Source organism: Carettochelys insculpta, chromosome 26 (genome assembly GCF_033958435.1).
Source record: "Carettochelys insculpta isolate YL-2023 chromosome 26, ASM3395843v1, whole genome shotgun sequence".
Classification (NCBI taxonomy): Eukaryota; Metazoa; Chordata; order Testudines; family Carettochelyidae; genus Carettochelys; species Carettochelys insculpta.
The window spans coordinates 4,527,778-4,548,835 of NC_134162.1; the positions used below are offsets into that span (position 1 = coordinate 4,527,778).

At 50.6% G+C, this 21,058-nt stretch overlaps 1 protein-coding gene across 1 annotated transcript; it reads right to left on the reverse strand.

Annotated features, from left to right (window-relative positions):
• Positions 1–1,176: 1,176 nt before the first annotated feature.
• LOC142001726 (adhesion G protein-coupled receptor E1-like) lies at positions 1,177–20,144 on the reverse strand. The gene is made up of 15 exons (XM_074977246.1): positions 20,129–20,144; positions 19,598–19,774; positions 19,284–19,360; positions 18,642–18,749; positions 17,903–18,077; positions 17,389–17,508; positions 14,897–15,093; positions 12,583–12,753; positions 8,303–8,500; positions 6,997–7,232; positions 4,532–4,598; positions 3,600–3,691; positions 2,706–2,874; positions 2,210–2,314; positions 1,177–1,298 (listed from the first exon to the last, which is right to left on the reverse strand). Exons 1-15 carry the CDS (start codon positions 20,142–20,144, stop codon positions 1,263–1,265), a joined length of 1,944 nt encoding a protein of 647 aa, XP_074833347.1. The 3' UTR covers positions 1,177–1,262.
• Between the last annotated feature and the right edge of the window lie 914 nt (positions 20,145–21,058).

Here is a 21,058-nt window from a genome sequence, read left to right on the forward strand (position 1 = left end):
GATGACAGAGGTCTATAAAATGACAGGTATGGAAAAAGTGAATAAGAAAAAGTTATTTATTTGTTCTCATAACATGAGAACTAGGGGTCACCAAATGAAATTAATGGGCAGCAGGTTTAAAACTAACAAAAGGAAGCTTTTCTTCTCCCAGCGCACAGTCACCCTGTGGAACTCCTCGCCAAAGGATGTTGCGAAGATCAAGACTTTAACAGGGTTTAAGAAAGAGCTAGATAAATTCATGGAGGTTACATCCACCAATGGCTATTAGCCGGGGTGGGTAGGAGCAGTGTCCCTGGCCTCTGTTCGTCAGAGGTTGGAAATGGATGACAGGAGAGAGAGGACTTTGATGATTACCTGTCCTGTTCACTCCCTCTGGAGCAGCTGGCATTGGCCTCTGTCAGACAGGAGACTGGGCTACACAGACCTCTGGTCTGACCCAGTATGGCCGTTCTTATGTTCTAACTATAATACAAAAAGAAACTCATTGACGCTATAATCTGTGGCTGAACCCCCACCCACTGAAGCTGATGGGCGTTTAGCCATTGACTTAAGTGGAAACAGGGTTTCACTTTATTTATCTGTCATGAACCACCACAGTATCTGGATCGTAGAGTCACTCACAATGAGTACAAAGGAACCTGTACTGCAGTGAGAATGATACAGGATTATATAAAGCAAAGAACAACAGATGGGCTAAGATAAACCCCTGGATCGCACACGCCCTTGCAAATTCCAAATGTCAAAAAAAAAAATATCCAGATCTGGATCCAAATTTTGGGCCTGAGTTGAGACCAATCTCTAGCTCAATGCATGGATGACCTCTTTTCCTGGCAGATCTCTGCATACTCCCAAGAGAACCACCATGGATGAAGTTTGGATTGTTGAGAGTCAGTTTCAGGGTAATGGTGAAATAGGGCATTCCCTGAGACCCTAGGTGAATTAGATCAGTTCATATTTTTAAGGTCCAATCTCAGACTCCATTCAGCCAAACCTGAACTGAACAGCATTTACATGGGGGAAGGGCTTGGAGATCAAGATTTTGGGTGTACCAAAGTATCAAAGTTTTGCCCAGTGGCCCAGAATTTGTTGCTCGTGGGTTTACAAATGGAGACATTCTTTGGTGACACAGCAGAAGTGTTTAGTAAGATTGTCGTGGACTCGGCTAATCCCTTCCGTGGTATCAGGGACCAGGGGAGGAAAACAACGTTGAAAACCAACAGAGAGAGAAGCCAGATGACAGACAACAATCCACTCCCCCTTGCTCAGGTGGGCTGGGATGCAGCGTCTTGCTGAGGATCCTGGAACAGAAAGGAGAGAAAGCAAAGACTGAATCAGGCACTGGAGATAGATGTCCTGAGCACCAGGCCAGCTTTACACACCCACAGCACATGTGGACATCAGAGTGGGTGACTCTGGCCATTATGATCATGTGCTGCAGATATCCTCTACCATTAAAAGCCACTCGGGACCTTCAGACCTCTGATAAAGCCACCCCTGAAATTATCTGGTGGCTGGAGATGAGCAGGTGGTTTTAAATTCCCAACAATCTGTCAGTTTTGTTTTTCTGGTAAGAGTTTGGCACTTTCAAAAAGTCCTTTTGCAAAACTGTGGTGTAATCTTTTTTGACAAAAAAATTGGTGCACATTTTTTTGGAGGAAGAGTGGGATGGCAAAAATTTGGCACCACAAATGTGTCAAAACATTTAGCCAACATTTGTGGCTTGTCACAGAATGTGTGTGTGTGTATTTGAAATACGTATATCATAGATGTGATCTATATGATACACACAGACTGTAGCAAGCCAAAACGCTGGCAAAATGTTTTGACATATTTCTGGTGCCAGACCTACATGTTTACTGTGACAAGTCAGAGCAGAGGGCTACAGCAAAGTGGGAAAAAGCAGTCCTGAGTGATCGACGTGCTTTGAAAACTCAGAATGTTGATGCCAAATTTTCTTTAAAACGCTTGCAAGATTTCGCTCCACGTTTCTCTGTTGAGGGCCTAAACCAACCACGCTGGCTGCAAAAGCCAGAGCCCAGTCCCACTAGTGTGGGACTCTTCCCTTGACAGGCGGTATGAGTTCTGGCAATCTTGTAATACCTTACCAGTGGAGTTAATGAATGTGAGAGGAAAGGGATGGAGGTGGGAAAGTGGAGGTTAGTCCATGGCTGCTCATGTCTTGTAGCCACACACCTCAGGCCTCTCTTACCGTGAGGGTGGTGGAGGGGAGAGCAGACATTGTCATCTTGGGAGATGAAGATTGATCCTCTGAGCTCCGCAGCCTCTTAAACCATTTCCAATACACTTCTAGCACCTGCGGGTTGAAAATTCCCATCACTAACAGGATCTGAGCAGGGATGTCAATGCAAGTCCTTGACCACAGCTTGACATGCCAAAGCCCCCAAATGTAAACCATTAATCCCAGCAGGCTGGCCAGACCCCCCATGCAGGTAATTCCATTCCCTGGGTCTGAGCCTCAACTGCTGTTTGACTCCCAAAGAGGAGCCAGCCTAGCTGTTCCCATCCTAAAGAGTTGTGCTATGTTGCTAAAGAGGAACCTTGCTTTGCCCCAGAGGTGGCTGCATTTCAGCACCCTACCATTCTCCCTCCCCTTTCCCTTTTCTCTCCCTACCCCACCCCTTTATCATCCCTAGTAAAAGGTCAGACCCAGCCCACCCCTGCTGCTGCAGATACGCAGGCCTGACCTTTCTATTGAGCAGACAATACACCACGAAGATGAAGGTTCCCTGCACGCTGTTGGTGATGGTGAACAGGTACGCCATCGCTGAGGCCAGAGGGCCGAACTGGAAGGTACCTAGCCCCCAGGTGAGACCCAGGACTAAGAGATGAGCCAGGGCTTTAAAAGTCAGGGACCTGAAATGGGGGAGAACAGCGTGAGAAGCACTAGAAGACTGACACCAGCAGGGAGAGCAGTGGGGCTGGGACACGGCAGCAAACTCTCACTTGTACTTTCTGGTCCAGAGCCCTGGAAAATGCATCCCCCCTGCTCAGTGAAGAGCAAGTAAGGCTGCAGCCAGGAACAGGACTGGTGTGTGCATGGGCAGCAGTGTGGCCTAGTGCTCAGAGCACCAGACTGGGTTCTGTTCCCAGCTCTGGCCCTGGCCTGCTGCGTGAGGTTTGGCAAATCACACTGCTGCTCTGTGCCTCAGTGTCACCTTATGTAAAGCGAGCGGGTACTGGTCCTGAACTGCTTTGTGAGGCACTTCGAGAGCCACAGATGAAAAATGCTACAGAAGAGCTAAGTATTATCACAGGAGGCAGGCGGGGAAATAGACTAACCCATGTCAGGGGCCACAGGGGTGGTTAAAATGACACAAGGAGGACTTGCAGCTCGGGCACAGGACTGGGACTCAAGAGTCTGGGTGAATGTCTTGGTTCAGCCACAGATTTCCTGTGGCCAAATCACGTGACTGTTCTATGCCTCAGTTTTCCAAAATAGGATTAGGAGGATTTCTCCACCACCCAGAGGTGTTGGGAAGCTAAAAGAGCTGGCAGGTTTTCAGCCACTATTGTGACCGGGACCTCATCATAACTTAGAAAGAGACGATTAATTTCCCGTTTTCCCTTAAGAGTCTTGCCTGGTGTTCCTCAGAGTGGAGAGCTCGGCGTTGAGGGCGGAAAGATGCTCGTGCAGACGTTTCAGAGTGAGGCAGAAAAATCCTAAATTCATCTGTAAAGAGAAAAACCAAAGGAGACCCCAGTACATTTCACTTCAACCTCCTGTGACAGATCCACAGCCTGCGTAAACCAGCCTGACTGGACCCTAGCCACAGTTAGAGCTTCTGGACACTGGGCTGGAAGAGCAAATTGGACCCTTTGGGTTGGAATTAGTTTTGGCCTGAGGTTGGAGAGGGACTAGAGCCCCAGTGACATGCCTCTTCACTGCCCGCAGCCCCAGCACTTTGCTGCTGCAGTCCCCAGACCTGTGTGCACACAGATGCTATCCCAGGGCGGAGACGGGCACGGGGGTGGGGACCTAAACGGGCCAGAAAATATTCTGGACAATGAGAGTATTGAACATCGATGAATGTACAAAATACCCGGCAGTGCCTGAGTCCCCTCTCACTCAGCCTGGTGTAAATCAGGAGTAACTCCACAGGCGACACAGGAAGGCTGGTGTGAGGAGAATCAGGGCTGCTCAATTGCTCAGGCAGCTCTGGACAACATTGGTGTTTATGGGCTAGACAGCCTACTCCCAACTCTTCCACCCCACAGCTCTCCTTAGGAGGCTTGTCTCCCTGGGGTTCTGTCCCTGCTAGCCTCACCGAGGTGGTGTGCGGGCCAGGGCTCTGCTAGCAGCTCCCCAGGGAGCAGCCGGTTTCAAAACCGGGTGGCCATCCAGGCATTCCTTTCCCAAGGAGGTCGGGTTTTATGCTTTCAGGCTCCAGCCCAAGGACACCTCAGTCCTGCCCAGTGACTCTGGTTGGGGCCCTGTCTTTTCGGTGTTCCCACTTGTGAGAGACTCTGTCACAGCCCTCTGCGTTCGGCTGTGAGACACTGTGGTACCCACCACAACCACGGCACAGACGGGCCCGAGGAACTGCCATCGAAAACCGTTATCAGGATTCAGCCAGCAGCTAGAAAGAAAAGAGGGAGAGAGACCGTCAGCAGAACCCTGGCAAGCAGCGTCCCTGTAAGCTGCACACTTGGGCGGCCGCCCAGGAGAGATTCAGGGGCCCCCGGCTGATGAGCAGAGTGCCCCCAGTGGGCCTCGTGCATTTCTATCAGTGGTGCACATCTGCACACGCTTCAGTGCACAGAACAAAATTTATTCTGCCCATGGATGGAAAAAATTAAAGGGAACCCTGCTGGCAAGACCACGGCCTGGCCTGTAGCGCCTGCCTTTGGTATCTCAGCACCACCACCATGTGGGCTTGGGGCACTGCAATGGGCCTGTGTGCCCACTCCCCAGTCCCGCTCCCAGACCCGCAGGTGGGATATGGTCAGAGTCCAGGATCACAGAACCATAGAACCGGAAGAAACCTTGAGAGGTCGTCGAGTCCAGCCCCTGGCCCTCCCAGCAGGACCAAGCACCGGGACAGGAATCCCCAGGGTTTGAAAAGGGGACGGTCACAGGCCCATCCAGTTCCATTTGGTCACCAGGATGTGGGACAGAGCAACGTGTGCACCGGTTTCTGGAGCTGATCCCCACAAGCAGCATCCATCTGCGACCGATAGTCGCCCGCAGAAGCCAAGCTACGCACTGTAATAGACTATGGGAGTCTGCCCAGGGAGGAGAGTCAGGGGCCTCCATCCATGGCGAGAACCCCAAGCCTGGATACAGAGCAGGAGGCCGAGAGCTGTGGGAAAGATGTGTAGATCGAGGCCCAGGATGGGGAGAGGTCTGGGATTCGGGCAGTCACAGCAGGGGTGTGCAGGATCGAATGACAGCTCATAAATGGCTCCGTACAGGGGATTTGCAACCCAGGCGGACGGTCAGGTGCACAGTGCATTGGCAGCTGCCGATTTACACTCTGTCAGCCCAGCAGGGCACTTATATCCACAAGCATGAGAATCACAGAGCCAGAGGGCTGGAAGGGCCTTCAAGAAGCCTTCTAACCCAACCCCCCCGCAGAAGAGGCACACGCACTCAGCAAGCGGAAGAGGAAACGTGCAGGGAGCAATTTTAATGTGCCAGCTAACTGTGTCATTTCCCCATCTCCCCCAAGTGCCTGGTCCACACAGAGGATAAGAGCCCAGCTTTGCTTCCAGCTAATGGATCTGATGTTTTAGCTCAAGCCGTCGTGGCCTGTGATTTGGCCCTGAAGGACTAGGCTGAGGCCACATCCACATTACCTGGAAGACTGGCCTGCTCCGGGTTGATCTTCCAGGGTTCGATTTTGAGCTCCTGGTGGAGACTCGTGAAATGGACCTATCAGGGTCAGCATCAACCATAAGAACATAAGAACGGCCATACTGGGTCAGACCAAAGGTCCATCTAGCCCAGTATCCCGTCTGCTGACGGTAGCCGATGCCTGGTGCCCCAGAGGAGGTGAACTGAAGACAATGATCAAGCGATTTGTCTCCTGCCATCCATCTCCCGCCTTCGACAAAAGGCTAGGGGCACCATACCTTACCCCTTGCTAACAGCCATCTATGGACCTAACCTCCAAACATTTATCGAGCTCTTTTTTAAACTCTGTTAGCGTCCTGGCCTTCACAGTGTCCTCTGGTAAGGAGTTCCACAGGTTGACTGTGCGCTGTGTGAAGAAAAAATCTCTTTTATTAGTTTTGAACCTACTACCCATTAATTTCATTTGGTGTCCTCTAGTTCTTATATTATGGGAACAAGTAAATAACTTTTCTGTATTCACTTTCTCCACACCATTCATGATTTTATATACCTCTATCATATCGCCCCTCAGTCTCCTCTTTTCTAGACTGGAAAGTCCCAGTCTCTCTAGCCTCTCCTCATATGGGACCCGTTCCAAACCCTTAATCATTTTAGTTGCCCTTTTCTGAACCTTTTCTAACGCCAATATATCTTTTTTGAGGTGAGGAGACCACATCTGCACGCAGTACTCAAGATGTGGGAGTACCATAGTTTTATATAGGGGAAGTAAGATATTGTCTGATTTTCTATCCCTTTTTTAATTATTCCTAACATCCTATTTGCTTTACTGACTGCCGCTGCACACTGCGTGGATGTTTTCAGAGAACTATCCACTATAATTCCAAGATCCCTTTCCTGATCTGTTGTGGCTAAATTTGTCCCCATCATATTATATGTATAATTTGGGTTATTTTTTCCCAATGTGCATTACCTTACACTTACCCACATTAAATTTCATTTGCCATTTTGCTGCCCAATCACTCAGTTTGCTGAGCTCTTTTTGAAGTTCTTCACAGTCTGCTTTGGTACTCCTTGCTATCATGAGGCATAAGGGAGGTCGATGGGAGAAACTCTCCTCTCAACCTTCCTGAGTGAGGACGGCCAGGTAGATCAATTACAGATAAGTCAATTCGAGGACTTACTGGTAAGGCGTTCCATAGCTGTTGGGCGCGCTGGCCGCAGATGCAATCACAATCACGGCTGGGAGGCCATAGCCGAAGGTGTACATGAATTTCCTCATGCCTCTGCCCGTGCTGGCGTAATTTTCCACCTTCAGGTTCCTGACGATGAGGTAAAGGCTCACCGCTTCCAGCAACATCCAGGCAAAACAAGCCAGGAAGAGGTAATGCAGCAAGCCGGCGGTGATGGAACACACAAGCTGGAGGAGGAATGGGAGTCAGTCCAAGCGTGCTGGGAGACAAGAGTTCCTGTCCTGCCCTGGGAGGCTGTGCCTAGGTTATGGCCAAGCAAACGTTTAGGATGGAATACTGAAACTGACCCTAAGTCTGTCAAATGCCTGGCAGGAGAGGCATCCTCCCCAGCTCTGCGCTGCCTTCTAGGTACGGTCTGTGGAAATCTATGGACCACATCTGGTGATCTTGTCAACAGCTTTGGGATTGTTCCAGACCTGCTGAGATTTGTATTGGGAGGGGATCCCTTCCATTGTGCTCCAAATATCAGTCCCGATTCACCAAACTCAGCCCAGCTGTGGGGTTAGAAGGAAGCCTCTAACCTGGAAACCTAAGTGCAGGTCATATTATAGAGGATTTACCCTGCTCTTGTTACAGACCCCAGCAAGGGTCACAACTATAATGGGTCACAGAAGCATAGAACTAGAGAGTTTGAAGAGACTGCTGGGGTCATCTAATCTAACCCACTGATGAGATGGAGGCTTTGTGGTGTCTAAAACCATTCCTGGGTGCTGCCGTCTCCCCTGCAATCTATTCACCTGCCTCTCTTTTCACTCTGCTAGGCGAAAATCAGAAGACGAAGATTGCGTCTACCCTGGCATTCCTCTTTTGAAAGAGGCATGCAAACAAGGGAAATCAAAAATGCAAATGAGGTGCAGATTTACATACCTGGTGTCCCATTTGCATTTTCTTCTTTCGAAACAACTTCATAGAAAAGCACCATAGAAGCGGCTCTTTTGAAAGTTAACCCTATCTTCGAAAGACCCCTTCTTCCCTTGTTTTAGGAAGCTAGAGGAATATGCAAACGAGGTGCCAGATATGGACATCTGCACCTCATTTGCATGTTTGATCTCCCTCATTTGTGTGCCTCCTTCAAAAGAGGAATGCAAGTGTAGACACAGCTGTAGTGGAGTGTAAGTGTAAACAGACTCAGGCCCAGCTGGATATCACCCCACTAGCAGGGACCCTAATGCAGATAGGTGAAGAATCAGTGGGGAGCCCTGTGAAGAGTGACTGGAGAATTCTGCACCTACTGTACCTTGTTGTAGGTTTTGTCTATTCCTACTAGGAAGAGGAGATCAGCCAGGAAGAGGCACAGGCTTAGCTGCAGGTGGAGGAAGGTGCTGTGGGTGTTACGGATGGAGCGACAGAAGAGGAAAGTGATGATAGCCAGGACAAGGCAGATCAGGGAGATGATGAGCCCGGTTTGGCTGATAACAAAGAGAGCAAAATCCACCTGCAACACAGAATGGCTGAAGTCAGGGCCATGGACTGCCCCGCACACACCTGCACCCTGCTAAATAGGATCTTTGGTGCTTCTAGTGTGTCTGGGAACCACACCCTATCTGCTGCGTCATGCTGGTTTTGGGTGCCTGAGCAACTTTGCCATGTCATCCTCTAGGGGCTGCCCACAGAGTGCCTAAGCCGCTGGGTATGATAGTGTCCTCAGATGTTTTCTTTTAGCTAAAGTGACCGAGGCCTCTGCTTTTGGAGCCAAAGTTCTAGCGGCTTGATTTTCGGAGATACACTCCACCTCAGAGGGAGCTGCATTTCAGAGGTCAGAGAAGCAATTCCTCTACACATGCTGCATAAGACACATGAGAAGTGCTGCAAACCTCCCCATCTTATTTCTGCTATATTAGTGTGATAGCCATAATCTAAATTCAGTGGGCGCTCCTGGGGCTGGGGCAGTCTTGGGTGTGTTAGCATGACATTGTATTAAATTGCTCAGGACTAGAGAATCAAGAACTATCCTGAACGCTGCTCTGGCTCATTTCACATTGGTTGGCAAAGGCCCCCTGGGACAGAAAGTCATTAGTTCAGTTTATCCAGTGAGTTAATTGCAATTAATTTATAGGCCTGGATCCTCAATGGGTGTAAATCACCCGGCCAGCTCTGCTGTTCTCATTTCAATGGGGCTATGCTGATGACACCAGCTAAGGATTCAGCCCATAGGTTGGTTTGTTGTTTATATTATTTTTAGATATAATGAGAAAATGGTGAAGGATTTTGCTAGATTATTAGATGCAGTATTTTCTCTGTTGTCATGATGGGCACAGCCCTCCCCTCTTGAGCCCTGTGAACTGCCTTCAAGGGAAGGGAATTGTTCCTCTCTTCCCTAGCTTTCCTTGTTTCTATTCGCTTGCTTTGAATTCACCAAAGCAACAGCACACCCTAGTGAGAAGATGCACAATATCCTATGAACCAATTTACACAGGTTGAACCTCTCTAATCCAGCACCCTCGAGACCTGCCTGGTGCCAAACAAGAGAATTTGCCAAATCATGGGAGGTCAATATTGTTTAGCAGCATCACCAACACTTCCGCTGCTTACTGGGCTCTTAGAAGACACTTGGGATAAATTACAGCTAAATAACAGCACAGAACACAGAGCCAGGACTGGTGGCTTGAGACAAACTTTATGGGATCATGGGAAACTTGGCCACACCCAGGGTAAAGCTAACATGGTGCTGGATTATGGAGGTTGCCAGATGAGTGAGTGCTGGAGTAGATGTTCAAGCCACACTTGCAATCTTGCTGTCCAATGTCTCCAGTGATAACCCTACTGGAACACGGAGGCTGATGATCTGTTGGTTATCATGGTGGCATTCATACACTGCTGGGCAACAGAAGCTGATCACCAAAGAAATCACCCCAGAAGGAACAAAGTTGTGCCTAATGCAATGGTTGGACACAGGCTGGAGAAAGCGACAAGGCTGATCAACCCAGTAGCCCAGCAAACTGAAAAGGCACAGGGAGGCAGAGGCGTGAAATGGGACACAGCCTGTCACTGCACCCTACGGCTGCGTCTACACGTGCACGCTACTTCGAAGTAGCGGCACCAACTTCGAAATAGCGCCCGTCACGTCTACACGCGTCGGGCGCTATTTCGAAGTTAACTTCGACGTTAGGCGGCGAGACGTCGAAGTCGCTAACCTCAAGAGGAGATAGGAATAGCGCCCTACTTCGACGTTCAACGTTGAAGTAGGGACCGTGTAGACGATCTGCGTCCCGCAACATCGAAATTGCCGGGTCCTCCATGGCAGCCATCAGCTGGGGGGTTGAGAGACGCTGTCTCTCCAGCCCGTGCGGGGCTCTATGGTCACCGTGTGCAACAGCCTTTAGCCCAGGGCTTCCGGCTGCTGCTGCTGCAGCTGGGGATCCATGCTGCAGGCACAGGGTCTGCAACTCATTGTCGGCTCTGTGGATCTTGTGCTGTTTAGTGCAACTGTGTCTGGGAGGGGCCCTTTAAGGGAGCGGCTTGCTGTTGAGTCCGCCCTGTGACCCTGTCTGCAGCTGTGCCTGGCACCCTTATTTCGATGTGTGCTGCTGTGGCGTGTAGACGTTCCCTCGCAGCGCCTATTTCGATGTGGTGCTGCGCAACGTCGATGTTGAACATCGACGTTGCCAGCCCTGGAGGACGTGTAGACGTTATTCATCGAAATAGCTTATTTCGATGTCGCCACATCGAAATAGGCTACTTCGATGTAGGCTTCACGTGTAGACGTAGCCTACCCTTTTGGAGCCAGGCTTTAAAGGGGGAAAAGCCTTTTTGCCCCTGCGCTTTGGTGAGTGAGCTAAGGAGTGTACAGCAGGGCCAATAGCCACTGCAAGCTGGGGAGCAAGGTGTGGGTTGGGGGGCTCCATGTACCCAGAAGGGGCGGGGCTTCAGGTGCAAGGGGTGGAGCCAAGGGAAGTCAGCCTTTAGTGCCTCCTGGAGCACAGCGTTGCCTTCTCTCTGCAGCCCTGAGAAGCCGTGAAGAGCAGCGGAGTGATGCACCTGTGGCATTTCGAAGGCGCCTGGAGCTCTCAGCCACCAGCGCTGCTACTGCCACTTTGAAACACTGGGCCGCTATGCAGGAGCCCTGACATGACCCCACTCTCCGCTAGAGGGCCTGGCAGTGTATGATCTCTGAGTGATTTGTGCCTAGGAAAGAGACAGAGGCGAAGGATGTCCTGTCACAAACTCCAGCACATGCTCCACCCCTCGGAATTTCCTGTTTGTGGGGAGGTGGAGTTCAGTTTTTCACAACAAAGAAAATTGCACATGCCTTTAGATTTCCAAGGCATACAGGATTCAAGGCACCAGGCCTGGATCTTGTTACCAGCTAATTCTGCTTGACTACCGCACGGTTCTGTGCACACCCCGTGCTTGGTTTAGCATCTCGGTGCCCCTGTGGAATGTGCTGCTCAGCTGACGGGGCACAGGAATATTTCTCTAATGCCCAGCCCCCCAAACTCAGCTTGGGATCAGAGCATCTAGTCGGGCTCCTGCTGGAGTGAGTCCCCCATTGCAAAGATTCTGCAGTTGTATTTTAGGGCCCAGCTCTGCTGAGTAAAAAAAAAATTGTTGTAGTCAGCCAAGACGAATACACACAGGAAGCCGAGTCGTGGCATTTTTATTACAGCAGCACCTAGCAGCTCCTGTGAAGATTAGGGGCCCATTGTGCTGAGTGCTGTACAGGTGCATGGCAAGAGATCCTCCTGTCTTCCAGCCCCCTGCCTGAACTAGAGGACAGCACTGCCTTGGGAATAAATGGTACCAGTGGTGGGTAAACCCACAGGGGCCTGGGTTGTCCCTTTAAATCTCAAATGTTGTCAGTCCCAACTCAGACTCTACAGAAAGGGCACCAGCTCTCTCAGGCATCAGAAAAGCTGCAGTAATGTTTGCACAGCGATTCTGTGGGTTGCTGGGTGTAATGGAGATTGGGTTTGGCGGGCATGAATGCAGCAGGTCTGGATGCCTGGGGCCTGATCCTCAGCTCAGCGGTGAGAAAAGAAGTAAGCTGAGATGGGCTGGAGCTGCTGTCCTACTGCAACCGTTCAAGTCAGAGACCCGCGCTGCGCAGCAGACAGAGGCGGGAACAATGGAGGGCCAGCCCAAGGCACATGGCAGGTCAGGGCTGAGCCACTGTTAGCTGAGGATCCTCCTGGGCTGCAGATGCAGGGGTGAGGAGGTTGGTTTTTGCAGCCTGCTTTGGAGCCAGGGGTCAGAGGGAAAGGAAGCAGAGAGGGGGAACTTCTTGAGCAGAGAGCTCGCTGGAGGGGCAGACGTGGGGATTCCTGAGGCAGAAAATGGCTTGGGTTTTGTTTGCATCACGTTCGGGAAAACAGGGCTTTGTGTACGTGTTCTGTACATAAACCAGATTACAGCGAAGTACAGACATGAGCAATAGCATCAATTTATCCCCCCTGCAAGACCCTGAGTATTGGCCAAACTGCTTGGCCCAAAGGGGCATCCTTATGCCTAGTGGGAAGCCCAGCATCCCATACACAGACACTTCCAAACATCTAATTTCAAGCCCAAAGTCCCAGATACCTGAACAATCCCAGGAGCCATCAGCACTGCGAAGCTGGTCAGATAGCGACAGCTGCACTTGGTGTGGGTGACATTGGAGTGAAGGTTCTGGCAGCCCTGGGAAGACCACGCACCATCCTGGCCTGAGGAGGTCCAGCGGACGCAGACGGTGTGATCTAGCTGAGTCTTGTCCTGCCAGGATTGCCAATCACACACAGAAAGGGGGTTCAGACCCTACTAAGCAACAGAAAATTAACACAAGCACGAGCTGTGTGTGTCTGGACTCACTCCAAGGAGACAGGGATGAAGCTCAGGCAGGAGTTTCCCTTTGCCCTCCGTGCTCTGTCTGCCACAAACAGCCAGACTCCTCAGGAGAGATGCGCTGTTGGATGGGTTGAACTGCTACCGACAGCCATGTGCCCCAAGGAGTCTCTGTGTGTTTGATGTTTCATGGCTCTCGGGATACAAGCCCATAGGACTGCTCCTCAGACAGTCCAGCAATAACGGCCTAGTATAAGCTACTCTAGTAGAGCAATGGTCCAAAACTCTGGATTGGTTTTTATTAATAATAACCATGCTCTAGCACCCTCAATACTTGTTGTTACCCAAGGACCTCAGAAGAAGATTGGTCTGAAAAGCCTCGTTTTACAGATGGGGAAACTAAGGAATGGAGTAATTAAGTAATGTGTCCAGGTTTAGAATCAGAGTTGGAAGGGACCTCAGGAGGTCATAGAGTCCAACCCCCTGCCTAAAGCAGGACCCACCTGGACTAAGTCATCCCAGCCAGTACTAAGTCAAGCTGGGTCTTCAAAACCTTTAGGGATGGAGATTCCACCACCTCTCTAGATAACACATTCTATTGCTTCACCACCCGTCTAGTGGCAGGGTTCTTCCTAGTGGCCAACCTAGACCTCCCCCACTGGGTTTATTCAGCAAATCCACAGAAGTCCCAGGGGTAACATCTGCATGTCCCGAGTGTCAGTCTGAAATCTTGCTTTTTGTATGCCACACTGCCTGGCTGATACCTCCAGGGTCTTGGCCCCAGCAAGTTGCAAGCCTAGCCAGAGACTAGATGCATAAGGGAGTGGCCAAACACCACAGAGAGCAAAGGTGGCGGGAACAGAGGGTCAATCCATCTGCTGGCACCAGCCGAGCTATACCAGGGTAAAGCAGTTTTAGTATTCAGTGAGAAATATTCATTGTGAGCAGTAATGGGCCCAAGGCTCAGCATCTGAGGACAGATTTTGTTAGTGGGGTATTTGAATCAGGCTGTGGCCCCCTGCTCTGGAATTCAGATTATTTTAGTTATGGATCATGATCAACCAACATTAAATGAACTCAGTAGGCTCTCCTTCTAACCTCCCTCTTCCCCCACCTCGGGAAACCTGCCCCAAGGAAAATGAAGACGTCCACCTGATCAGAGATCCTTGGGGGTGGGAAGGGCAGGGAGAGAGAGAGGGCTGGGTGTGTTGATCATCTCACATTCCCTATCAGGGCAAGCCCCCTGCCCCAACCCAGGAAAGAGGAGCCAGGCAGCAGTCTCCTAGGTCCTGTGATAGAAAACAAGGGGTGAGGCAGTGACCTCACAGAGGCTCCTGCATGTGGCTAGCACCGTGGGAACAGGGATGCAGTAAAGACCAGTAGCAGGAGGAGCACTGCTCCTAGCCACAGGCTAAAATAAACTAGGAGGCAGATGATGCCCTTCCCAGCTCCTATTGGAAGGGACCTCACAGGGTTGCCAGGCCCAGGTCCCGGCTCGTCAGTGGGATCCTACCTCTTGGCCTGCCAAATACATTCCAGGGCCTGTGGTACCACATCATGACCAGCCAGCCTTTCCACCTCCATGGATGCATCATCCCACAATCCCCTCCCAGTGTCTGCCCCTCTCTCTTAGCCTTTCACCCCCCCAGGGCATGAGGCCAGGTCTTGCCTCAACCTATCACCTGGGCTTGCCACCTGTCCAGGTTTTCCCAGGATCATCCCCTTTTGGGAGGAGCTGCCCTGGGAGATCTGTAAGGGCGCTCCATGCAGACGGCCAGTTGTCTGGTGATATGGGCCCAGCATCCCCCTAGGGGTCCTGGTGTTTTGTACTTGAGAGGTGGCAAGCCAATTGTTCTTGCTCTGCACTGCTGCAGCTTGCTTCTAAAGCTAGGCCCTAGTGAAAGAGCTCAGATCTAGATGTGAATCTAGAGCCAAACCTCCCAGAGGGGTTTCAGGGGCATTTATGTAGTGACACACTTTGCTAAGGACCACAACAGAGGAGCTGGGTCAATAATGGACTCTCTTTCCCCCAACTCGTGCTACCACATATTGAGGACACACGCCATCGACCCACCTCGAGGTTCTGGAAGGTGAGGTTGATGGGACTTGAAATGTTCCTCCTCCAGGTGCTGGTGGAGACGCTCACCACTCTGGAGTTCACGTGAAACTGTTCTGGCCCGGTTTCGCTCTCTGGATTTTCAGCCTGCAAAAATCTCCCTCCCAATAGGGACTGCAGCCCCACGTAGGAGATAAAAGCAACCGCAGCAGGCCCTGCAAGCAGTAAGAGGAGAGTGGAACAGTTATGGTCACATGCTAGCGCTGGCTGGGCGGGGGGGGGGGTTGTTTTTTCTTGCAAAAAATGGTGATGAAAATGGCCCTTTCTCCGCCTCCATTCCCTTCATTTTTTGCATGTGTTTTTGTCAAAGAAGAGAAATGCTTCCAACAATAACTGATAATTTTTTTTGCACAAGATGTGATTTTATCAAAAAAACCATTTTCTTCAGGAAAAATAAATGTTTTTGCCCGATTTTCCACCAGCTCCAGAGAACACCTGAACCAACCAATACAAATGGTCCCCCAGACGTGTAGCGTAAGGTAAGATAGGATAGAGCCCAGTTCTACAAGGTACCCACAATCTCCAGACTTCAGGGAGAGCTGAGTGCATCCCACAGATCCCGGGAGATGGGGGCACCTGGCTCCGACCCAGCTCCCAGCAGCTATCCCAGCTTTCCTCAACCCCTGAGTGCCGGAAGGGGAAGCCATGGACATGCTTCACCAAATTACCCAAATTAGTACATTCCCCCTGTGGCATCGGCCACAGTCAGAACCAGGATACTGGGCTAGATGGGCCACTGGTGTCACTTGGTACAGTTAACAGGACTGGGGTCAAACACAATCGGATGGAACAATATTCACCGACTGTAAGACCAGAAAGGACTGTTAGATCTTCTAGTCTGACCTGGCCTGAGAATTTCCCCCTGCTATTCCTGCACTGAATCCAGTCACTTAGGTCTGGCTAAACATCTCTCAGAAAGGCAGCCATCTGGGTCTATGATGAGATAAGGGGCTATTTGATAGCAGCCTTCAGTTTCCTGAAGGGGGCCTCAAAAGAGGATGGAGAGAGGCTGTTCTCAGTAGTGACGGATGGCAGAACAAGGAGGAATGGTCTCAAGTTACAGAGGGAGAGGTGTAAGTTGGGTATTAGGAAAAACTATTTCCCCAGGAGGGTGGTGAAGCACTGGAATGCGTTACCAAGAGAGGTGGTGGAATCTCCATCCCTAGAGGTTTTTAAGTCCCGGCTTGACAAAGTCCTGGCTGGGATGATTTAGTTGGAGTTGGTCAGCTTTGGGCAGGGGGCTGGATTCCATGACCTCCTGAGGTCCCTTCCAGCCCTAGGACTATGAATTCACCACTTCCCTTGGAAGCTTGTGCCAGTGGTTAGCTGCCCTCCCTCTTACAAATCTGTGCTTTGTTTCTGATTTGAATGGTTCCAGCTTTGACATCCAGCCGTTTGTTCTTGTCAGGCCTTTCTCTATTAGGTTTAACCATTTAAAAGACTGTGGCTGTCTTTGGATTGGGCCCATGGGACATTGCGGCCTTGACCAGTGAGCTTGAAAAGTGTCCAGCATCCTTACGGGGGCAAACTTGCCTTGATGTCAGTGGGCTGGTTTTGCCTGAGGAAGTGCTGATGTGGGGAATGTCAGGGGTTGTTCTGATAAGAACAGGAAGGAAGGGCCTCATAAGGAGTGCGAGACCTGGGCCTGCTCCTGAGGAATCAGTGAGAGTTGAAGGTGCTGAGCAGGATCAGGGCCCTTTGTCAGTGCATTAACGTGGAGAGTGGGAGGCGGTGAGGGGGGGAGCCCAGAAACTGCTGAGATGCTGTTTAGAAACCGAGGGAGCACTGTACATGTTTCATTCAGAGAGGAGAAGGCTGCAAGGGGACCTGGTACTCGTCCTTCAATTCACACAAGATTGCTACACAGAGGCTGGTGATCAGTTCTTCTCCATGTCCCCCAAGCGAAGGACAAGACCGATCCCACTTCTGCAGACAGAAAGCTTTAGGTCAGAAAATCTGCCTAACTCTAAGGACAGCCCAGCACTGTAATGGGCGACCAAAGGAAGTTGCGGAATCCCAGCCCTGGAGGGGTTTAAGAACAGGTTAGAAAGACGCTTGTCAGCGACGGTCCAGGGATATTCCATCCTGCCTCAGTGAGGTCTGGGTGACTTCCTGAGGTGGCTGCCTGCCTTGCCTTTCTCTGCTTCTGTATTTCATGACTAAGGGACCAGCACAGCACAGCTGGTCCCCACGGTATGGGATGGCGTCTTCCCCTTTCCTCATACGGGCTCAAACTCTCTGTTGTCAGCCCACAAAGACAATGGAAAGTAAACGACTCCCCAAAAGACTCCTGTAGATCTCAGAGTGCTATCCCCAGAGTAAGGGCCAACTTGTCATGAGTAAATTACTACTGCATGAGGGAGACGGTTATACTCATGAGCTCAGGACTACAAGGCACAGCAAAGGGATGTGGTCACGGTGAGTGGGTTGCGGGGACATCCCCACAGTACCTTTCATGTCAGCTGCTGTGACTGCTGTGCAGTGAAGGTCCATTCTGTCTTCGTTCGCACTGAACTGGAGAACCTCGCTCTGCAGACTGCAGTTCTCATCGGTGAGCTTTGTCTGAATCGCTGAAAGGGGCCAAGAGAAGGGGCTTGGGGAGCTGCAGATTTCTCATGCATGTTTCTTAGTTGTGTTGCAGTCGCACCCAGAAGCCCCGCTCTTCTGGGTTTTGCCCAGACATGTCAGAGCTCTAATAATCAAAGTAACTTCAACAGCAATCTCTCTGTTCATGGACCAGCCCCAAAGAGACCACGTTGAAGAGCTGGGTCTTGTCTTTTCCGGGCATCTCCAGCCTCTAAACCCACACCTGGATCCAGGGCGCAATATAGAGCCTCTTTCTAAAGCAAAACAATCATAACCCTGAACTGAACACCCCAAAAAGCTGGGGATCACTGGTTAAGATGCTGACCCCTCCAACACCTCTGTGAATTTCATGGATCAGCACCACTCTTTGCCTCTTACCTGTGAACTTGGTGGTCACAGTCTGGGTCTGGTTCTTGGGAGAGGTGAGGGCAGCTGTCACTGCAGCAGATCCCAAACTCTGCAGAAGCAGCGTTGCAGCAGAAGCAACTTCCTCCTTGCTTTCCATGCGCCAAAGGGAGCTGTCAAAGATGTGTTGGAAGGACACTGCTGTCTCCTAGGGGATGCAGGGATTCAAGCCATCAGCGTGACAGTTTGGGAGTCTCCAACTTCCCCCTGCATTCTAATGGGAGCTACCTTCCACCCACTGCAGCATGGAACTCCTGGGGGGAGGTAGGGGTCAGGCGGTGGGCTCAGGGTCAGGCCTTAGGAGCCGACACACACACTTGGGAAGATACCAAAACGGCGAAGGGTAGTCCTAAAACCCGTGTGGAGAATCAACGCAGGCCAATAGGCAGACACACAGACTGAGAGACACCGTCCTGTCGAGCAACAGCCACCCCCATGCAGAAGCCCAGAAAGAGGCCTGTGTGAGTTTCCTATAAACCTTCAGGATGTAAGGGACACATATGCCACGGGCTGGCTCCCCGGGCAGGGATGGATTTGATGTCAGTGGGAGTTAGGCACTCAGTCCCTTTGAGGTGCAGGCCACCATTCCAAAAGTGGTGTGCAACCAGCTGAGTGTAAACAGGCCACCTGCATCCAGGAGCTACACAGGTCCTGGCAGAGACCTGGTAGTGCAGTGTTAAAGGTGGGTCTCTAACAATGGCACATTTCTGACCTCTAGGGAAGTCATCAGGCTGATGTTCTCACAGGCAGGTGTCAGGAAGCTTAGGGTGGAATTGACCAGCCAACAGAAGGAGCTGTTTTTCCTATGGTCCAAGTGAAACTAGAATACCACAAGAGAGAAAATGTGTCATTCAGGTTCATTCAGTGAGCAAAGGCCGGGTCCCAGAACATAAACTCATGCATGTCAGAGTAGCTGCAGTAAAGGCAGGGGAACTACATGGATTCACATCAACGGGGGCCCAGATATGGTGCCCATACAGCCTACCCATCTACCATCCCTTTTATCTTATCGCTGCAGGGCAGGAAATCTCTGGGAATGACCATCAACATGACACTCTTCATTGACACTTAGAATAGCAAACGACAACTCCTGGTTCTAATGCAACATCTTTCATCAATAGGTCTCACAGGAGGTCAGTCTCATTTAGCCTGTTTTGCAGGTGGAGAAACTGAGGCATAGGTAAGCAAAGTGACTTGCCCAAGGTCAGCCGGCAGCAGAGCCAGAAACTGAAGGCAGCTCTTCAGATTCCCATGGTCTTATCCACCTGGCCACACTGATGTGTATGCCTGTGTGTCCTCCTGGGCTATTTTCACATCCACAAAAGAGTAACGACTCTCTGGCTTGTTAACTTACCTGCTGTGATCCATTCAAACACATCTTCAGGTGGTCATTTTCTTCTGTGAAACCTGATCGGCAGTGAGGAGGGGTTTCTGTGCAGGGCAAGAAAATAATGTGACCTTTTACTTTGTCACAATATGCAGCACGAATGCAGCTTGATGGCTTTGTTCGCTGACTCGGGTTGCTCATGCCCTGGAGCCAAATTTACGGTCGGATTTAAGCTACACATGCGCTTGTGCTGGCCCTCTGCATGGGGTGAATTCCACCCTGACCTGGAGACCCTAGGAAAATAGATGCTGCAGAAAGGCACAGTGCTTGCGGACACTTACCTTCATAGCTGGACTCATTGGTACCAGGGAAAGGTTCTTTTCCAGAGGTGGCCCTGAATGCATCTTCACAGACACAGCGAGAGGCATTACAGGGCTCACCATCAGGGCCACAGTCTATGCCAGAGCCACTGCCACTCCAGCTATACACATCGTCATCAGAGTCAGCAACCCAATCAGCTGGAACAATAAAAAGACGCCCATTTCAGCACGAGTGGCAGGTTCTATTGGCCCTGCCTCTTGGGCACCAGATCAAACTCCAAAGGGGAGGACATGGGGGGGAAGTGGCAGGGAATCCCACCCAGCACTGCGGATCAGGGAGGGCTGGTACTCCTGAGAGGTGCATCCCCACTGGCTATTTAGTACTAAGGAGAATTTCAGAATGACCCATTTTTGTTCCAGTTTGGCAATGAGCCAGTCTGAAGTCTGGAAAGTCATTGCCAAATGGACCTTTAGTCCTCCTCAGGGTGCTATGAACCGAGATCACCTACCAAACCCCCAACATCCCTTCAGCACAAGGACGTGGCCCTTTACCGTCTGCTGGCACCATTGTAATACAAAGAACTGTTACCTCAGTCCCTTTCCCCTCTTATGCAGGTGTAATAAGGAATCGGAGGAAATTGAAATTCATACTCACACAGAGAATCTGTATCATAAAAGCTGCAGGCTGCACAAAGGAAAAAGATGCAGATAGTCTCAGAGTACATTAAAGCCAGAGAGCTGCTCAGAAAAATCCCAATGCAAGTTAAGACGCTTCTGATAAAAGGCGCAACACGCACATGTTGCAAATACAGTCAGGAGAACAATGTGAAAGAGAAATTGATTCAACTCCCAGGGGACTTGCTGGGGATCCTCCTTTTTGACCATAATGCAAGTTGGGTCAGGCTTTCTGTGAAAGTCCCAAGTGCATATTCAGACCCTCAGCGACTGCAGATCGATACTGCTCCGTACATTGTAAACTGACACCAGGTGGGGATCTGGCCCTCAGTAAAAGACCTTTACAAAATTAAGGACCCAAACTTGCCTCACGTTACTGCTCTATGAAGACAGCCTGATCCAAAGCTCAGGGAGGTCAATGGAAAAATTTCTGTGAGGTTTGGATTGAACTCACACGTGAGTCCGACATGGAGCTCTGCTAGACTCAGCGGGTTGCCGTGTGAAGAAGTGTTTGCCCTGGAGTGATATTTATTTCTGCTTTGCCGGTTACGGTGGAATCTGGGCATTCAGCAAAGGCTAAATGCTAAATAATTGCTTCCCACAACAAATATATACCACCGGGTGCCAACTAAATCCAGATTTCCCTCCAAAACCCTCCCCTCACAGAAGGACAAAAGAGCTCTGGAGAGCCACCAAACCTCAGCGAGAGAAAAACAATCCCACCTGATTCTCCACAGAGAAAAAGGAATCCCAGACCTGCAGTTAGAGAAGAATAGGATGTTAAAAGTGTGACGTAGGAAGGCAGAA